Source organism: Pristiophorus japonicus, chromosome 4 (assembly GCF_044704955.1).
Source record: "Pristiophorus japonicus isolate sPriJap1 chromosome 4, sPriJap1.hap1, whole genome shotgun sequence".
Taxonomy (NCBI): Eukaryota; Metazoa; Chordata; class Chondrichthyes; family Pristiophoridae; genus Pristiophorus; species Pristiophorus japonicus.
In genome coordinates, this window is record NC_091980.1 from 131,766,646 (window position 1) to 131,784,960 (window position 18,315).

Consider the following 18,315-nt stretch of genomic DNA (forward strand, 5'->3'; position numbering starts at 1 on the left):
GTGTCTCACCTGATAGCCCAAAGCCTTTCCACCATCTACAAGGCACAAGTCAGGAGTGCGATGGAATACTCTCCACTTTCCTGGATGAATGCAGCTCCAACAATTCCCCAGAAGCTCGACACCATCCCTGACAAAGAAGCCGCTTGATTGGCACCCCATCCATCACCTTCAACATTCACTGTCTCCACCACCGGTGCACCGTGGCTGCAGTGTGTACCATCGACAATATACACTGCAGCAACTTGCCAAGGCTTCTTCAGCAGCACCTACTAATCCACAAGCTCTACCAATTAGAAGGACACGGGCAGCAGCCACATGGGAACAACACCACCGGCAAGTTCCCCTCCAAGTTACACACCATCCTGACTTGTAAATATATCGCCATTGGGTCAACATCATGGAACTCCTGCCGTAACAGCACTGTCGGTGTACCTTCACCACAGGCCTGTAAGGTGGTGGCTTACCATCACATTCTCATGGGCAATAAATGCTTGCCTTGCCAGTGATGCCCACATCCCAGAATTAAAAAAAAACATTAACATGGATAGACTAAAGATTACAATATAATTACACCCAGTGCAGTTCTCAGCAAAGTCCTTAATTCACTTGTAAACACTGAATTATTGCAGCTCCAGCATCAACAACGTTTGAATCCATTCATGCATGAGAAGGGGACAAATGGAAATCCAGGAGGATTTGGAAAGGATGATTGCTGTTTGGTATGAAATGCACAACAGGACTAAATACAAATATGGAGTGATACATCCTTACTATACAGTATAAATGCACACCAGGCCTATGCTTGAGAGAAGGTCAGTCTGTGACCTGTCCTTTATTCCTTAGCACTCAAGTGATGAAAGTGGGTGGAACTTCCCCTTTGATATCTGAAGGTCCAGGTTCGGAGTGTCTCACACAAGTTCACCACCTAGTGGTCATTGTTCTCACAGTGCACAACTTAGGTCAGGTTATACATGGGTTACAATGCTGGTTGAATACACAACATCACCTCCCCAGCAAAGTCTTATTGGGATCACAGGTTGAGTCTCTCAAGTGGTTTACGCTCTCTTGTAGAGCGCCTGAGTTGGGGCTTCGGTTGTTGGATGCTGGCCTGAGTGTCTGCTGTTTGCGGTGCCTCAGGCCTATCCGGACTGCCCACAGTGACTGGGCTCTCCTCCCTTTGGTTCTGATGTTCGGTCACCTGTGGTGGAGTGAATTCTATATCATGTTCTTCCTCTGCTTCTTCTATGGGGTTGCTGAACCTCCTTTTTGTTTGATCCACGTGTTTGCAGCAGATTTGTCCATTGGTAAGTTTAACGACCAGAATCTTATTTCCCTCTTTGGCAATCACAGTGCCTGTGAGCCATTTGGGCCCTGCAGCATAGTTGAGGACAAAAACAGGGTCATTTACATCAATACATCGCGCCCTCGCATTCCTGTCATGGTAGTCATATTGTGACTGGTGCCTGCTCTCGACAATTTCTTTCATGGTGGGGTGTATAAGGGAAAACCGGGTTTTGAGCGTCCTTTTCATTAGCAGCTCTGCGGGTGGAACCCCTGAGAGTGAGTGTGGTCGGGATCTATAGGCCAACAGGAGGCATGATATGTGGCTTTGTAGGGAACCCTCTTGGATTCTGAGCATTCCCTGTTTGATTATCTGCACTGCTCGTTCTGCCTGGCCATTTGAGGCCGGCTTGAACGGTACTGTTCTGACATGGTTAATTCCATTGCCTGCCATGAAGTCCTGGAATTCAGTGCTTGTGAAGCACGGGCCATTGTCGCTGACCAAGATGTCTGGTAGACCATGGGCGGTGAACATTGCCCGTAGACTTTCTGCTTGAATTTAAAATGTCACACTCGATCCATTTGGAGTAGGCATCTCCTACAACCAAAAACATTTTTTCCCATGAAAGGACCTGCGTAGTCCACATGGATGCATGACCAAGGCTTGGCGGGCCATGGCCAGGGGCTAAGGGGGGCTTCCCTGGGCGTATTGCCCAGCTGGGCACACGTGTTGCACCTGCGAACACAAAGTTCCAGATCTGCGTCTATCCCTGGCCACCAAACGTGTGACTTGGCAATTGCCTTCATCATGACAATGCCCGGGTGCTCATTGTGGAGAAACCTGATGAACACCTCTCTGCCCATCTGGGGCATGACTACGCGGTTTCCCCACAGTAGGCAATCGGCCTGAATCGAGAGTTCATCCTTGCACCTGTGAAATGGTTTAAATTCCTCAGGGCATGCCCTGTACGTGGCTGCCCAGTCCCCATTCAGGACACATTTCTTGACTAGAGACAATAGCGGGTCTCTATTTGTCCGTGGGGGGAGGTGATGTCATGTAAGCGGAGGTCAGGTCCAATTTTGAAAAAAGTTTGCCATCGGATAGCGTCGCAAAGAGGTCCTCCACACTCGGTATCGGGTACTGGTCTTGGAGTGACACCCGATTGATGGTGGCCTTGTAATCACCACATAGCCTGACCGACCCATCCGCCTTGAGCACCGGCACAATCGGGCTCGCCCAGTCACTGAATTCAACTGGCGAGATGATGCCTTCCCTCAGCAGGCGGTCCACTTCGCCTTCTATCTTTTCCTGCATTACGTACAGCACCGCTCTGGCCTTGTGGTGTACTGGCCTGGCATCCGGGTTTATGTGAATCACTACCTTGGCCCCCATGAAAGTGCCAATGCCGGGTTGAAATAATTAGTCAAATTTGTCCAGGATCATTAGAATAATACTCGCCCCACAGAGGAAATTGCATTGACATCACCCCATTTCCAGTTCATGACAGCAAGCCAACTCCTCAGCAGTAATGCGGGACTGTCTCCCGGGACAACCCAGAGTGGCAACCTGTTCTCCGAATCTTTGTGGGTCATGACTACCGTGGCGCTGCCTTTGTGTATGTCTGTAGCTGCGCGTCAATCGGCGATAATTTTGGCCTCCTGGCCTTGGACGCCCACAACTTTTTGAACTGTTTGATACCCATCAGAGACTGGCTGGCCCCCGTGGCTCCATTGATACTGGGATGCCATTGAGGAGCACTTTCATCATTATCGGTGGCGTCTTGGTGTATGAACTGTATACATACTCCACATGAACTCTCTGAACTTCAGCTTCCAGCGATTTCCCCCAGCGTTCATTTCTGCAATTATTTTGCTCATCTCTGCAACTCCGGCTGAGTGTGTGCCTCCATGCCTCCAACATGAGCTGTTGTTGGAAACAAAAGGTCCCTTGCCAGTCGATCGTCCCTGACTGCCCCTGTGGCTGTCCTTGAGTGCGCCATTAATAGGTGTTGATGGCCCCATTATCCCTTGCAATTGCATGAATCACCGTTCATCTTGCCATTGTCTCTGTCAAACTCCCCCTCTGGGTTCGACTACATATTGGGGCATGCCTGATTGCCCTTGTCTGCCTGGAGAACTGTGTGCTGCTTTAACAATGTTGATTCTCTGTCCCAACCATTCCATAACACAGTACCGCTCGTCTGTTCTGCTAATGGCCAAGCTTGCGTGGTTTAAATCCCAGTTTCTCATTGCCATTGATACGTCCTTACTGTTCAGTATAAATGCACATGAGGCCTATGCTTGAGAGAAGGTCAGTCTGTGACCTGTCCTTTATTCCTAATAGTCATTGTTCTCAGTGTACAACTTAGATCAGATTATACATGGGTTACAATGCTGGTTGAATAAATGACATGGGGGAAGCTGCTAGTATTGGGTTTATAAGTTGATGGAACAGGCCAAGCAGGGGAAGAGTTGCAGGATAAGTATTTAATGTCAGTGTTTTTCTTTAAACATTTATTCCTTCCAGAAGGCTTATATTTTTGCTATATTTAAACTAATGATCCAAGCGACAAAAACCTCTGCTGGCTATTGTATAATTTAAATTTTGTTAATGCAATACATCTAAAAATAAAAGCCAGTATCAATACTGGTGATCATGAAACCCAGCTCAGTAATCTTTAAGGAAATCTGCCAACTGACTCCAGCAGGCTGATGTAACTCTAGACCCATAGCCTGGTAGTTGATTCTTAACTGCCCGTTGAAATGGCCTAGCAAGCCACTCAGTTGTACCAGATGACACTCCAAGGGCAATTGGAGATAGGCAATAAATGTGGACCATGAGCTCAGACATTACTGCAGTTACTTGCTCTTTGCCCACATAGTTTAACAGGAAGTCCATAGCAGCAGTGGTACGTTCAGTTTACTGAGCTACCTGCAGTAATAACTGAATGCAAAGAGCACAAATGAAATTAAGAGGAAGCTAGAAAGATATGCTAATAGATCCAGAACATGGGCACCTGTAAAGTTTGACAGAGCCGAAGACATTGTTGGAAATACTAAGCTGTAAAACAGCATGCAAACCCAGGCCAACTCGCGGTTCATTAATGTATGAAGTTTCATACTAAATCCTTTGATGCAAACCAAATTATATAAATTGAAACATAAGCAACCACAAACATACAAGAAGACAAAACCTAGTCCAATGTTGAACAGTTTATTTACTGTTATGTTACAATTCACATCAGGAACCCAGCTCTCGCATCTCTTTGTACAAAGTCACAAGCCATCATTCCCCAGAGGACAGGGTTGCCAATTATATAAATACAAGTACGAAACACAATAAGCTTGATCAATCATTCAGTTTAGTCACTCCCCCCCAGGGTGTGCTTGTCAAACAGGTACTCTCCAACACCATTCTCAGGGGCTCCCAGTCTCTTCAGGTTGGTGATGTGATCTCCAAGCTTCTTGATAATCTTCACTTGTTCATCCAAGTAATGGGTCTCCAGGAAGTCACACAACTGAAGGAGGAAACAAGTTATGACCAGTAGCAGATATCAAGGATCATCAGAGCATCCCCTGGAGTTGAGATTTTAATTCTCTTGGACTGGAGGATAGTCAAGTGGTGCAATTGAGATTGATGGAATTACTGCATCATTAGATTAAACTTACTGCACAATAGGTGCTCCGATCCTCAGATCATTGGGATACATTTACAAGTCACTGTCCACAGTAGGCCAACTTTCCCTCCACCCCCCCAAAACAAAACAATCTTTTGTGCATGGAGATCTTTTAATTAGACTCAAGGACAACAATTTCTCAACCCAAGCCCACATCATTAAATAAAAACTTACATGAGGGTCTGTCCTCCCAGTGGAGAGTTTGTGCAGATCCAGCAGACTCTGGTTCACATTCTTCTCCATCTGCAGAGCTCTCTGCATCGCCTCCAGACCATTGCTCCACTCATCCTGCTCTGGTTTCTGGAAAGAAAGAACATTTTAACAGTTCACTTACACTGAATTAAGCAAACATGAGAAAAGAAGAGAACAAAATTAGGGATGCAATCAAAAGTCTACATTACCGTGAACCAATGTGATGGCCTCGGCCATCATAACCACTGGAGTTATATTGAGAGGGAATTTAAAGAGAATATTTAAAGGGGGAAGCTAGGCAAGTGCATGGGGAGAAAGGAATAGAATATGCTGAGGGGGTGAGATGAAGCAAGGTGTGAGGAGGCTCGCTGGAGTATAAACACCAGCAAAGACCAGCTTAGCAAATGGCTTGTTTATGCTGCATATTGTTTGGTTCCAATCAGTCCAAGGGGACTGAGATAGAAGACCATAAGTTTATTGTATCCAACCTTGATGTCCGCCAAGATGATCCGCCCTCCACGCCGATTCTGGAATTTCATCAGTTTCTCAGCATGCTCACGTTCCTCATGTGACTGCTCCTTGAAGAACTCCGTAAAGTGACGCAGGGCAACATCATCCTGGTCAAAGTAGAAGGACTGCAGATAGATCAGAGGAGGAATAGTTGGATATTGCATGGCAGACCCATTATCCTGGGCCTTGTAATGGAAACTATCTACTTAACTAACCTGAAACAGACAGTGGACAATTTTACAACAAACAATCTGGAAACTTCATGATTTGCAAAAGAACCAGTGGAATTACTACTTTTTTTTTTTTTAAAAAGATGAATGCAAGGCATGAAAGGGTGGTGGAAACAGATTAAGTGCCAACATTCAAAAGGAAATTGGATAAATACTGGACAGGGCTATGGGAACATGCAGGGAGTGGACAAGTTGTATCGCTCCACCCATCAGTCAGCAAGGCACAATGGACTGAATGGCCTCCTGTGCTGCATCATTCCATGATCACCAATTCAGCTTTGATTGAACTAGCTCAAAACTGGAACCTTCATCTTAGCACCCAATATTCATTGTAGCTCTGGAAATTAGTAAAGGAACTTCAACAAAATGTATACCCTTATCACCAGAATCACCATCATTGTTTATTAACCCAGATATATTTTCTACAGGCTAGTTAAGAAGAACTATTAGAACGCTAATCAGACCCCTTAAAAGTAGGAGATGTGGTCACAGTACACAAGAGGAGAAAAACTGGCCCAGTTTTACAGGCTACATTCATCCCAAGGAACAAAATCTACCAGAAGCAGCATTAATTTGGCACCTTCAACACTAGACAAGGTATTTCAGAGGAGAACCAGATACCAGAAGCCCTCAGAATTTGAGATACTTCGTGATTGCCTGAGAGAGAGAGAGAGAGAGAGAGAGAGAGAGAGATCCACTGAGTAGGGACAATTGCTGAAGTCTTTAAAACCAATAACGCTTAGAGAAAAGACAGAAGGGTACAAACTGGTCCTTAAAATTACAGGAGAAAAATACTAGGAAAAATGGAGTAGGCCATTCAGCTCCTCAATCCTGCTCCACATTCAATTTCATTATAGCTCATCTGTAGTTTAATTCCATTTACCCTTATCCAACAAAAATCTCAGCCTTAAGCCATGAAAGTCTATGGAGTGATTTAGACTGAGGATATGAATTCAGAATTTACAGCTCACAAGAGCCCAGGAAATGGAGTCGCTAAGATTCAATATACTCAGAATATAGTTGAGCTACTGCAAGAAAGAGATAAGTGGATGAAGGAACATACATGAAAATGAATTGCATTACATTATAGCTTCAAAAATGAATCCACCTGGGCATAGTTTGGAGTGGCAGGTGCGGGGGGGGGGGGCAGGGAGTGAGGAATACAGCATAAAATTTAGTCAATTCTCATTACATAGTCTCCATTGTGAAGTGGTCAAATATACAAAATTCACCATAGAGAGATAAACATAGGAGGAATAGAGCTCCATGTTGATCTGCTTGTTGACAGCATCCTCACAGTCCTGGTGGTAGTTCTGACACACTTGAGCAGCCATCTTATTTTTTTTATATTGAAGTCTAAACTTTGATGAAGTACCAAACTAAGATTTAACTAACCTCAAACTCCTGTATTTATACTGCTGGATAATCGAGGGCGCGGCAGCCTAGATAATTGTCCAATCAGATATTGCAGCCTCTCAGAGCACCAATCACGTAAAGGGAGGAGGGGAAATGGACTCCCAGAGCCAGTCAGATCTTTGAAGAATGAGCATCATTGGTTGACAACTCAATAAGGATCACAATTGTCCTAAACACAGTTCAAATATCCAGAATCACAGGTTTAATCTTTAGGCTAATCAATTCATAGAATCATAGGGCCCAAGTTTCCACAGGATAAAAAACGGGCGCCCCTCCGAGCTGGGCGCCCGTTTTTCACGCCTAAAATGGCGCCAGAAAAAAAACGCGCTATTCTCGAGCGCTTTGCAGCTCCTTGTCTGTTTGGTGTGGCACCCAGGAGGGCGGAGCCTATACTCGCGCCGATTTTGTAAGTGGGAGGGGGCGGATACTATTTAAATTAGTTTTTTTCCTGCCGGCAACGCTGCGCATGCGCGTTGGAGCGTTCGCGCATGCTGAGTGTGAAAAAAAACATTGGCACTCGGCCATTTTTGTAGTTCTTTGTAGCTGTTTAATTTTTGAACATTTTTTAATAAAATCACATTGCCATCAGCACATCAGCACTGAGGCTACCCTTCTCACTGTCTCCTTCCCCTCCCTCCCCTCCGCGGCAACAAACGGCTCTCTCCTTCCCCTCTCTCCCCTCCCCTGCACGGCAACAAGCCGCTGTCTCCTTCCCCTCCCACCCCTCCCTCCACGGCAACAAGCCGCTGTCTCCTTCCCCTCCCTCCCCTCCCTCGACGGCAACAAGCCGCTGTCTCCTTCCCCTCCCTCCCCTCTCTCCACGACAACAAGCCGCTGTCTCCTTCCCCTCCCTCCCGTCCGTGGCAACAAACCGCTTTCTCCCCCCCCCCCCCACTCCCACTCAGCGGCACGAATGGCTTTCTCCCCCCCCCCCCCCCGCCCCGCTCAGCGGCATGAACGGCTGCAGAATTCTCCCTGGCTGAAGCACATTCACACAGGTAGGAAGATGGTTTATTTAATCTTTTCTTTGCTTATAAATGTTTATTCAGGTTGGATTTATTTATATAATATTTGTATAAGTATAAATAAGGATTTATTATAGAATTTAATGACTTCCCTTCCCCCCCCACCTCGTTCTGGACGCCTAATTTGTAACCTGCGCCTGATTTTTTAATGTGTAGAACAGGTTTTTTCTGTTCTACAAAAATCTTCACTTGCTCCATTCTACTTTAGTTTGGAGTACGTTTTCACTGTGGAAACTTTGAAATCAGGCGTCAGTGGCCAGACACGCCCCCTTTTGAAGAAAAAATTCTGTTCCAAAGCAGAACTGTTCTACCTGACTAGAACTGCAGAAAAAAAAATGTGGAGAATTGCGATTTCTAAGATAGTCCGTTTTCCACCAGTTGCTCCTAAAAATCAGGCGCAAATCATGTGGAAACTTGGGCCCATAGAATGGTTCAAGCAGGGAAGAAAGCAATTCGGCCCATCGAGCCTGTGCCAATTCACAGATAGGCCCATTGCCCTAATTGGGATGATTAAATCAGCTATTGTAAACATTTAAACCATAAGTGCCTCCTTTATAAGGGGGAATAAACAATAAGTCCAAATTATGACAATACTAACATAAAAATTGTCATGTATGTAACCTTCATGTAACTGTAACCTTCATGTAACAACACTGCATACGGTATACACCCAAGAAATGCACACCTTGACCACAGGGGGTGAACTTGTGGGAGACACGCCTCACCTGGTATCCAGGTATATAAAGGGAGGTCCCACGCAGGGTCATCACTTCTTGGTCCTGTGAATAAAGGTTCGGGTCACATAGTGACCTTGTCTGCAGAATGTGCCTCGTGTGAATTTATAGTAGTGTGTAAGGACACTACATTTGGCAACGAGAAACGGGAATCAACGACTCACGAGAATGGCCACTGGTAGCACAGAGGAACGGTACTGTGTTGGTGAGGACTGGGACGATTTCGTTGAGAGGCTCCAGCAGAGTTTTGTCACGAAGGACTGGCTGGGAGATGCAGTGACTGACAAGCGAAGGGCGCATCTACTGACCAGCTGTGGACCTAAGACCTACGCGCTGATGAAAGATCTGCTCGCACCCGAGAAGCCGGCGGACAAAACCTTTGAATAGCTCAGCAAACTGATCGGTGAGCACCTCAAACCGGCGAGCAGTATACACATGGCCCGACATCGATTCTATACACACCGACGTCGAGAAGGACAGAGCATACCGGACTTCATTGCGGACCTTCGGCGCTTGGCCAGCCTCCGTAAGTTCACAGACGTCTGCAGCGGGGAGATGTTAAGGGATTTCTTCATTGAGGGCATTGGTCATTCCGGGATTTTCAGAAAGCTAATTGAGACCAAGGACTTGACCTTGGAAGTGGCGGCATTGATGGCTCAGACCTTCATGGCGGTGGAGGAGGAAACCAAGATAATATACGCGCGCAACTCTGCTTCCAACGTGGCGATGGATCAGGGAGTTAACTTTGTAAACGCGACTCAGAACCCCGCAGGCAGGCAAGGACAATTCGACACCACCCAGGCAGCAACAGACTCTAGAGTGGGTCCTCAACAGAGACAATGTTAGGTTGAACGGACATTTGCACCATCACAGTGGACAATACGTCCCGGGATGGGGCCATTGACTCCCACTAACAGAGTGCTCAAGAGTAATCAAAGAGCCAATCAGAGAGGAATGCCTGGTCACAGCTCTTTTGTTCACAACGATCTCAGCTCATGCTGGAGGTGCAGGGGCAGACTTGCTGCAAAAACCTGGAGGTTTCAACAATTTATCTGTAGAAATTGTAACTTCAGCGGACATTTAGCCAGAATGTGCAGGGAGCCCACAGCGAGGCTAATTTACGAGGCAGATGAACCACAAGAGGGGTCTGCAAGGCAGATTGATGCTTGGGACAAAGCAATGGACGCTGGAGTTCAGCGGGTTCATGTGGCGAACATCCACAGCTCATTTACAAAAACGCCACCTATGATGATGAAAGTCCTCTTAAACAGCATCCCGGTACACATGGAGCTGGACACAGGGGCCAGCCAGTCACTTATGAGTGTCCAACAATTCGAGAAACTACGGCCACTCAGAGCTAGCAGACCCAAACTGGAACGCATTGACACGCAATTACGGACGTACGACAAAGAGATCATCCCAGTGCTAGGCAGTGCAATGTTGCTGTTTACACATAATGGATCAGAGAACCGGCTGCCACTCTGGATTGTCCCTGGAAATAGTCCCACACTTTTGGGGAGAAGCTGGCCAGCCGAGATGAACTGGAAATGGGGGGATGTGCACACCATTTCATCTGTGGAGCGAAGTTCATGCTCACAGGTCCTACAGAAATTTGAGTCATAACATCATTCTACACATCATTCTACACATCATTCTACACATCATTCTGCACATCATTCTACACAACATCATTCTACACATCATTCTACACATCATTCTACACATCATTGTACACATCATTCTACATATCATTGTACATGTCATTTCAACCTATTTCAACCTGGTGTCGGGACTTTCAAAGGTACCAAAGTAGTGATACGCATCACCCCAGATGCCAGACCAGTGCACCACAAAGCCAGAGCTGTGCCGTATGTGATGCGGGAGAAAATTGAGAGTGAGTTGGACAGGTTACTAAGAGAGGATATAATTTTGCCCATTGAATTCAGCAACTGGGCAAGCCCCATCATCCCTGAACTAAAAACGGATGGCTCAGTCAGGATCTGTGGCGACTACAAGGCCACTATCAACTGAGTGTCACTACAAGACCAAAACACGCTTCCGACAGCGGAGGATCTTTTTGCCACGCTGGCAGGCGGCAAGCTGTTCACCAAGTTGGACCTCACTTCAGCCTACATGACCCAGGAACTTGCCAAGAATCCAAGCTACTGACCACCATCACCACGCTCAAGGGGCTGTTTGTCTACAACAGGTGTCCGTTTGGCATTCGATCAGTGGCCGCTATCTTTCAAAGGAACAGGGAAAGCCTGCTCAAATCCATCGCTGGAACAGTTGTATTTCAGGACGACATCCTTATCACGGGTCGAGATACTGAGGAACACCTCCACAACCTGGAAGAGGTGCTACGCCGACTGGACCGGGTAGGCCTGCGACTAAAGAAGTCCAAGTGTATGTTTTTGGCCCCAGAGGTCGAGTTTTTGGGCAGGAGGGTTGCCGCAGATGGGATCCGGCCCACCGAATCCAAAACGGAGGCGATTCGTCGTGCGCCCAGGCCCGACAACACATCGGAGTTGCGTTCATTTCTGAGACTCTTGAACTATTTCGGGAACTTTCTGCCGAACTTAAGCACATTGTTGGAGCTGCTACATGTGCTCCTGTGTAAGGATTGCGATTGGTTTTGGGGGGACGTCAGGAACGGGCTTTCAATCGAGCGCGAAACCTGCTTTGTTCTAATAAGCTGTTGACCCTGTACAACCACTGTAAGAAATTGGTTTTGACATGTGATGTATCATCCTATAGGGTTGGGTCCGGTTTGCAGCAGAGTAATGATGAGGACTAACTCCAACCTGTGGCTTATGCCTCCAGGTCGCTCTCCCAAGCAGAAAGGGGATATGGGATAGTTGAAAAGGAGGCACTCGCATGTGTCTACAGGGTGAAAAAGATGCACCAGTACCTTTTGGCAGAAGGTTCGAGTTAGAAACGGACCACAAGCCATTAACATCCCTGTTGTTAGACAGCAAAGCTGCCAATGCCAATGCGTCAGCTCGCATACAGCGATGGGCTCTCACGCTGGCTGCCTATGACTACACCATACGATACCGGCCCGGCACTGAAAATTGCGCTAACGCACTCAGCAGGCTTCCATTGGCCACCACTGAGGGGGCAGCGGAGCAAAGCGCTGAGATGGTCATGGCTGTCGATGCCTTTGACAGCGCAGGCTCCCACATCACAGCCCACCAGATCAAAATCTGGACCAACAGAGATCCCCTCCTATCTTTGATTAAGAAATGTGTCTTGACTGGGGATTGGGTGCCCACACACGGAGCATGCCCCGAGGAGGTCAGACCGTTTCACAGACGAGTGGATGAGCTCTCCATCCAAGCCGACTGCCTACTATGGGGCAGCTGGGTAGTCATGCCCCAGAAGGGAAGGGAAGCATTCATCAGGGAACTCCACAGCGAGCACCCAGGCATTGTGCTAATGAAGGCCATTGCCCGGTCACATGTATGGTGGCCGGGAATTGACTCAGACCTGGAACACTGTGTTCACAGGTGCACGATGTGTGCCCAGCTGGGCAATGCCCCCAGGGAGGCCCCACTCAGCCCGTGGCCCTGGCCCACCAGGCCATAGTCACGTATTCATGGGAAAAATGGTCCTCATTGTTGTTGATGCATACTCGAAATGGATCGAGTGCATCATATTGAATTTGTGCATCATATTGAATTTGTGCATGACATCCACCATTGTGGAGAGTCTGCATGCGGTCTTTGCATCTCACGGCTTGCCGGACATTCTGGTTAGCGACAACGGCCCGTATTTCACTAGCTATGAATTCCGGGAGTTCATGTCGGGTAATGGCATCAAACATGTCAGCACAATCCGCCTTCCAAAGGCCAGGCGGAACGTGCAGTCTAAATCATAAAGCAAGGCATCCTCCGGATTCAAGGACCCTCCCTTCAATGCCGCCTATCGCGCCTCCTGCTGGTCTACAGGTCCCGACCGCATTCGGTCACAGGAGTCATGAACTACTCATGAAACGTACACTTAAAGCTCAGCTGTCCCTCATTCATCTAGTCCTGTCAGACATTGTTGAGGGCAAGCGCCAGTCCCAAAATGAGTGCCATGACCGTAACTCAAAGGGGAGATGTATAGAAATCGATGACCCTGTATTTGTTCTTAATCACGCTTTGGGGCCCAAGTGGCTTGAGGGTACTGTATTTGGCAAAGAGGGGAATAGGATAATAGTGGTCAGACTTAACAATGGACAGATATGCCGCAAGCATCTGGACCAAGTAAACAAACGGTTCAGCATGGACACTGAGGAACCTGAGGAAAATCATGAGATGCTGCCAACACCATCGCCAGTGAATGAGCAACAATAACCTTCAGCAGCATGCACAGTTCCTACAACCAGCACAGACAAGCCGGAATCACCACAGGTGACAGAGGCTCATGCCAAGCTCAACAACCAGAGCCCCAACTGCAGCGCTCCACGAGAGAGCGTCGACTGCCCGAACGACTTAATTTTTGACCCAATAAAATGTTGGGGGGCAGGTGATGTCATATATGTAACCTTCATGTAACTGTAACCTTCATGTAACAACACTGCATACTGTATACACCCAAGAAATGCACACCTTGACCACAGGGGTTGTTCTTGTGGGAGACACTCCTCACCTGGTCATCCAGGTATATAAAGGGAGGTCCCACGCAGGGTCATCACTTCTTGGTCCTGTGAATAAAGGTTTGGGTCACAGAGTGACCTTGTCTGCAGAATGTGCCTCGTGTGAATTTATAGTAGTGTGTAAGGATACTACAAAAATCTTTCAAATTATAATTTAGTTCCCTGTATCCACGCTGCACTCCAGTCCCTCTGGTGCCCACCGATGACGGTAAGCCTCAAGTATACCGGCAGACACCGCATGCTCCCTCTCCAGGGACACCTGGGTACGGACATAGCCGTGGAAGGGAGGCAGGCAGACGGAGAGATTAGCCCATTGACCACGCTCTGATCGGACCAGTTAATGGCCACCTTGACATCCTCTGTTGTTTGCGAGTCAGTGTCTTTTTAATAGTTCTGAATGGTTCTGTGGGTTGGTCATTTGCAGGTATCTGCCGGTTTGATGCAACATCCAAACAGATCAGTGAGTCTGCAACTACTTTTGTAAAACAATAAATCAAGTGCCTCCTTTAAAGGGGCACTAGAACTGACAAATTAACCAATAAAACTTTCGAAACAATAAATGGTCAAATTAAAATTTGGTTGCTGGGAGTGATGATGCATTCAGTCCCTCCGGTGCCCACTCTCGCGGAAGGCCTCGAGCGTACTGGTGGACACCGCGTGCTCCATTTCCAGTGACACCCCTCACTCGAATATAACCGCAGAAGAGAGGCAGGCAGTCGGGCTGAATGACCCCCTTGACCGCCCGCTGCCTGGACTGGTTAATGGCCATTTTGGCCACGCCCAGGAGCAATTCTACGAGGAGGCCTTCCGACCTGCCCACTCCCTTCCACACAGGATGCCCAAAAATCAGGATCGTGGGACTGAAGTGCAACCAGAATTTGAGGAGCAGTACCTTCAAATATTGAAAGAGCGGCTGCAACCTCATACATTCATCATAGATATGGAACAAGGATTCCTCTAGACCGCAGAAATTACAGACGGCCTGGGAGTCCGTGAACCGACTTAAAAATCGATTGCACGGGACTGCTCCATGCAACACCCTCCAGGCCAAGTCCCCAATGAATAAAGGGAGGACGGGCTTGAAGCTGATGAGAAATTCTGTCCAGAGAGGGATCAGTTCGGATGGGATCGCCCCACGTGCTTGGGCCTCCTCGACACACGTAACAGAGTCAGAATGCAGTGCTGTTTTTAGCGACTCGATGGCATTGGCCGCGCGCCGGACTTTGGCCCAGGATAGGCACCATACCAGCTCCTCTGGCGCCATCCAATCCGCTCCTCCGCCATCCAGTATGTCCCTGACTCTGGTCACCTTGACAAACACAGCCCTCTCATCCGCCTGCCACCGAAAACTGCCCTTCAGTGAGTCTGCAAAGCAACCAACAGTGTGTCAGGTGCATGAAAAGTGCTTGTGATGAATGTGTCAAACACAAGTGCTCAGATACTCCATCACTTCTAAGTTTATTGAGTACCTGTACACACATCAGCTAGATGTGGAGGGGAATATGGGATGTACAGTTCATGTTTTATTACCATGAAATTGTAGTAACAATGAGATAGACTGCAGTCCAGAAAGAAAGCCTTGTATTTATATAGTGCCATTCATGATCTCAGGATGTCCCAAAGCATTTTACAGCCAATGAAGTACTTTTTGAAGCACAGTAACTGTTGTAGGAAATGCGGAGCTAATTTGCACACAACAAGGTCCCACAAACAGCAATGTGATCATGAATACAAAATCTATTTTCAGTGATGTTGGTTGAGGAATAAATATTGGCCAGGATATCGGGGATAACTCCCCTGCTCTTCTTCGATATAGTGCCATGGGACCATGAGATCTTTTCTGTCCACCCGAGAGGGCAGACGGAGCCTCGGTTGAACATCTCATCCAAAAGATGGCATCTCCAACAGTGCAGCATTCCTTCATTTCTGCACTGTCGTGTCAGCCGAGATTTTGTGCTCAATTCTCTGAAGTGGGGACTCAAACCCATAATTTTCTGACTGTGAGATGAGAGTGCTACAGACTGAGTCCATCTGATCCCTGATACTAAAAGTTCTCAGTCACCCAGTCCGCCGATATCTATCTCAATCATGCGTAAAATCTCCATGCTATCTGCTTTTGGGATCCCCAAACTCAACTTCCATTTTGGTGGCTTGTGGCCAAGAACTATTCAGTTTATATTGCCACTCTTGATTTCCCTACCCTAGTCTCATTCTCTTGCATTTTCCCACATTAAATACCATTTTCCACCAGCAGCAAACCTATCCAGGTCCCTTTATATTGGGTTTGCCTCACCCCTATTATTAGATTCATGCAAACTTGAAATGATGGTTAACTGAGTGTGTTTTCTTTAATGTCTTAAATATCTGAGGAGGCACCTATTTGTACCAGTACATTCGATGTATTTTACATGTGCTGTGGTAATCTGTTCTATCCGCTGAGGTTAAAGGGCAGGATGTTTGTGTCAAGCTGAAGGGATTGGAGGGATTGTGGGAAGAGAGAGAGAAACACTGTGTGTAGTGTTGGTTGTGTAGACATTATCCCACTGGTGTGAAGGGAATATTTGTTTTTTCCTGTGTTTGGTAATGATTAATCTCTCTTGATGTTTGACTGTCCACGGGAAAAGCACAAATGGAAAGAGGTGAGGAGAGTGGTGAATGTCTTCTGTTGGAACAGGATGTCCAGTAAATATTTCCTGGAGTGTATTAGGGATGGTTTTCTGGACCAATATGTCGAGGAACCAACTAGGGAGCTGGCCATCCTAGACTGGGTGACATGTAACGAGAAAGAATTAATTAGTAATCTTGTTGTGCGAGGCCCCTTGGGGAAGAGTGACCATAACATGGTAGAATTCTTTATGAACATGGAGAGTGACACAGTTAATTAAGAAACTAGGGTCCTGAACTTGGGGATGGTTTGAGGCATGAATTGACTAGAATAGACTGGCAAATGATAATTAAAGGTTTGATGGTGGATAGGCAATGGCAAACATTTAAAGATCACATGGATGAACTTCAGCAATTGTACATCCCTGTCTGGAGTAAAAATTAAACGGGGAAGGTGGCTCAACCGTGGCTAACAAGGGAAATTAAGGATAGTGTTAAATCCAAGGAAGAGTCATATAAATTGGCCAGAATAAGCAACAAACCTGAGGACTGGGAGAAATTTAGAATTCAGCAGAGGAGGACAAAGGGTTTAATTAAGAGGGGAAAATATAATACGAGAAGAAGCTTTCCGGGAACATAAAAACTGACTGCAATAGCTTCTATAGATATGTGAAAAGAAAAAAATGAGTGAAGGCAAATGTAGGTCCCTTGCAGTTGGATTCAGGTGAATTTATAATGGGGAACAAAGAGATGGCAGACCAATTCAACAAATACTTTGGTTCTGTCTACACGATGGAAGACACAAATAAGCTTCTGGAAGTACTAGGGGACCGAGGGTCTAGTGAGATGGAGGAACTGAAAGATATCCGTATTAGGCGCGAAATTGTTTTCGGGAAATTGATGGGATTGAAGGCCGATAAATCCCCGGAGCCTGATAGTTTGCATCCCAGAGTAATTAAGGAAGTGGCCCTCGAAATAGTGGATGCATTGGTGATCATTTTCCAACATTCTATTGATTCTGGATCAGTTCCTATGGACTGGAGGGTAGCTAATGTAACACCACTTTTTAAAAAAGGAGGGAGAGAGAAAACGGGTAATTATAGACCGGTTAGCCTGACATCAGTCGTGGGGAAAATGTTGGACTCAATTATTAAGGATGAAATAGCAGTGCATTTGGAAAGCAGTTGCAGGATCAGTCCAAGTCAGCATGGATTTATAAAGGGGAAATTAGGCTTGACAAATCTTCTGGAATTTTATGACGACATAAAGTAGAGTGGACAAGGAAGAACCAGTGGATGTGGTGTATTTGGACTTTGAAAAGGCGTTTGACAAGGTCCCACACAAGAGATTGGTGTGCAAAATCAAAGCACATGGTACTGGGGGTAATATACTGACGTGGATAGAGAACTGGTTGGCAGACAGGAAGCAGAGAGTCGGATAAACGGGTCCTTTTCAGAATGGCAGGCAGTGACTAGTGGAGTGCCGCAGGGCTCAGTGCTGGGACCCCAGCTCTTTACAATATACATCAATGATTTGGCTGAAGGAATTGAGTGTAATATCTCCAAATTTGCAGATGACACTAAACTCGGTGGTGGTGTGAGCTGTGAGGGGGACGCTAGGAGGCTGCAGGGCGACTTGGACAGGTTAGGTAAGTGGGCAAATGCATGGCAGATGCAGTATAATGTGGATAAATGTGAGGTTATCCACTTTGGGGACAAAAATGTGAAGACAGAATGTTATCTGAATGGCGGCAGGTTAGGAAAAGGGGAGGTGCAACGAGACCTGGGTGTCATGGTTTATCAGTCATTGAAAGTTGGCATACAGATACAGCAGGCAGTGAAGAAGGCAAATGGTATGTTGGCCTTCATAGTTAGGGAATTTGAGTATAGGAGCAGGGAGGTCTTACTGCAGTTGTACAGGGCCTTGGTGAGGCCTCTCCTGGAATATTGTGAACAGTTTTGGTCTCCTAATCTGAGGAAGGACATTCTTGCTATTGAGGGAGTG

General features: G+C 46.8%; 1 protein-coding gene across 1 annotated transcript; it reads right to left on the minus strand.

The window, feature by feature from the left end:
• Positions 1 to 4,643: 4,643 nt before the first annotated feature.
• LOC139262640 (ferritin heavy chain, oocyte isoform-like) lies at positions 4,644 to 7,224 on the minus strand. Its single transcript, XM_070877792.1, has 4 exons — positions 7,123 to 7,224; positions 5,639 to 5,785; positions 5,133 to 5,258; positions 4,644 to 4,799 (listed from the first exon to the last, which is right to left on the minus strand). Exons 1-4 carry the CDS (start codon positions 7,222 to 7,224, stop codon positions 4,644 to 4,646), a joined length of 531 nt encoding a protein of 176 aa, XP_070733893.1.
• Between the last annotated feature and the right edge of the window lie 11,091 nt (positions 7,225 to 18,315).

Excerpts from the sequence above, each read along its gene's own strand:
- LOC139262640 (XM_070877792.1), bottom strand. The coding sequence starts at position 7,224 with ATGGCTGCTCAAGTGTGTCAGAACTACCACCAGGACTGTGAGGATGCT. Across the intron at positions 5,259-5,638 it reads TCATCTTGGCGGACATCAAG|AAACCAGAGCAGGATGAGTG; the intron begins GTTGGATACAAT and ends CTTTCTTTCCAG. Across the intron at positions 4,800-5,132 it reads CTGGGAGGACAGACCCTCAT|TTGTGTGACTTCCTGGAGAC; the intron begins GTAAGTTTTTAT and ends TTCCTCCTTCAG.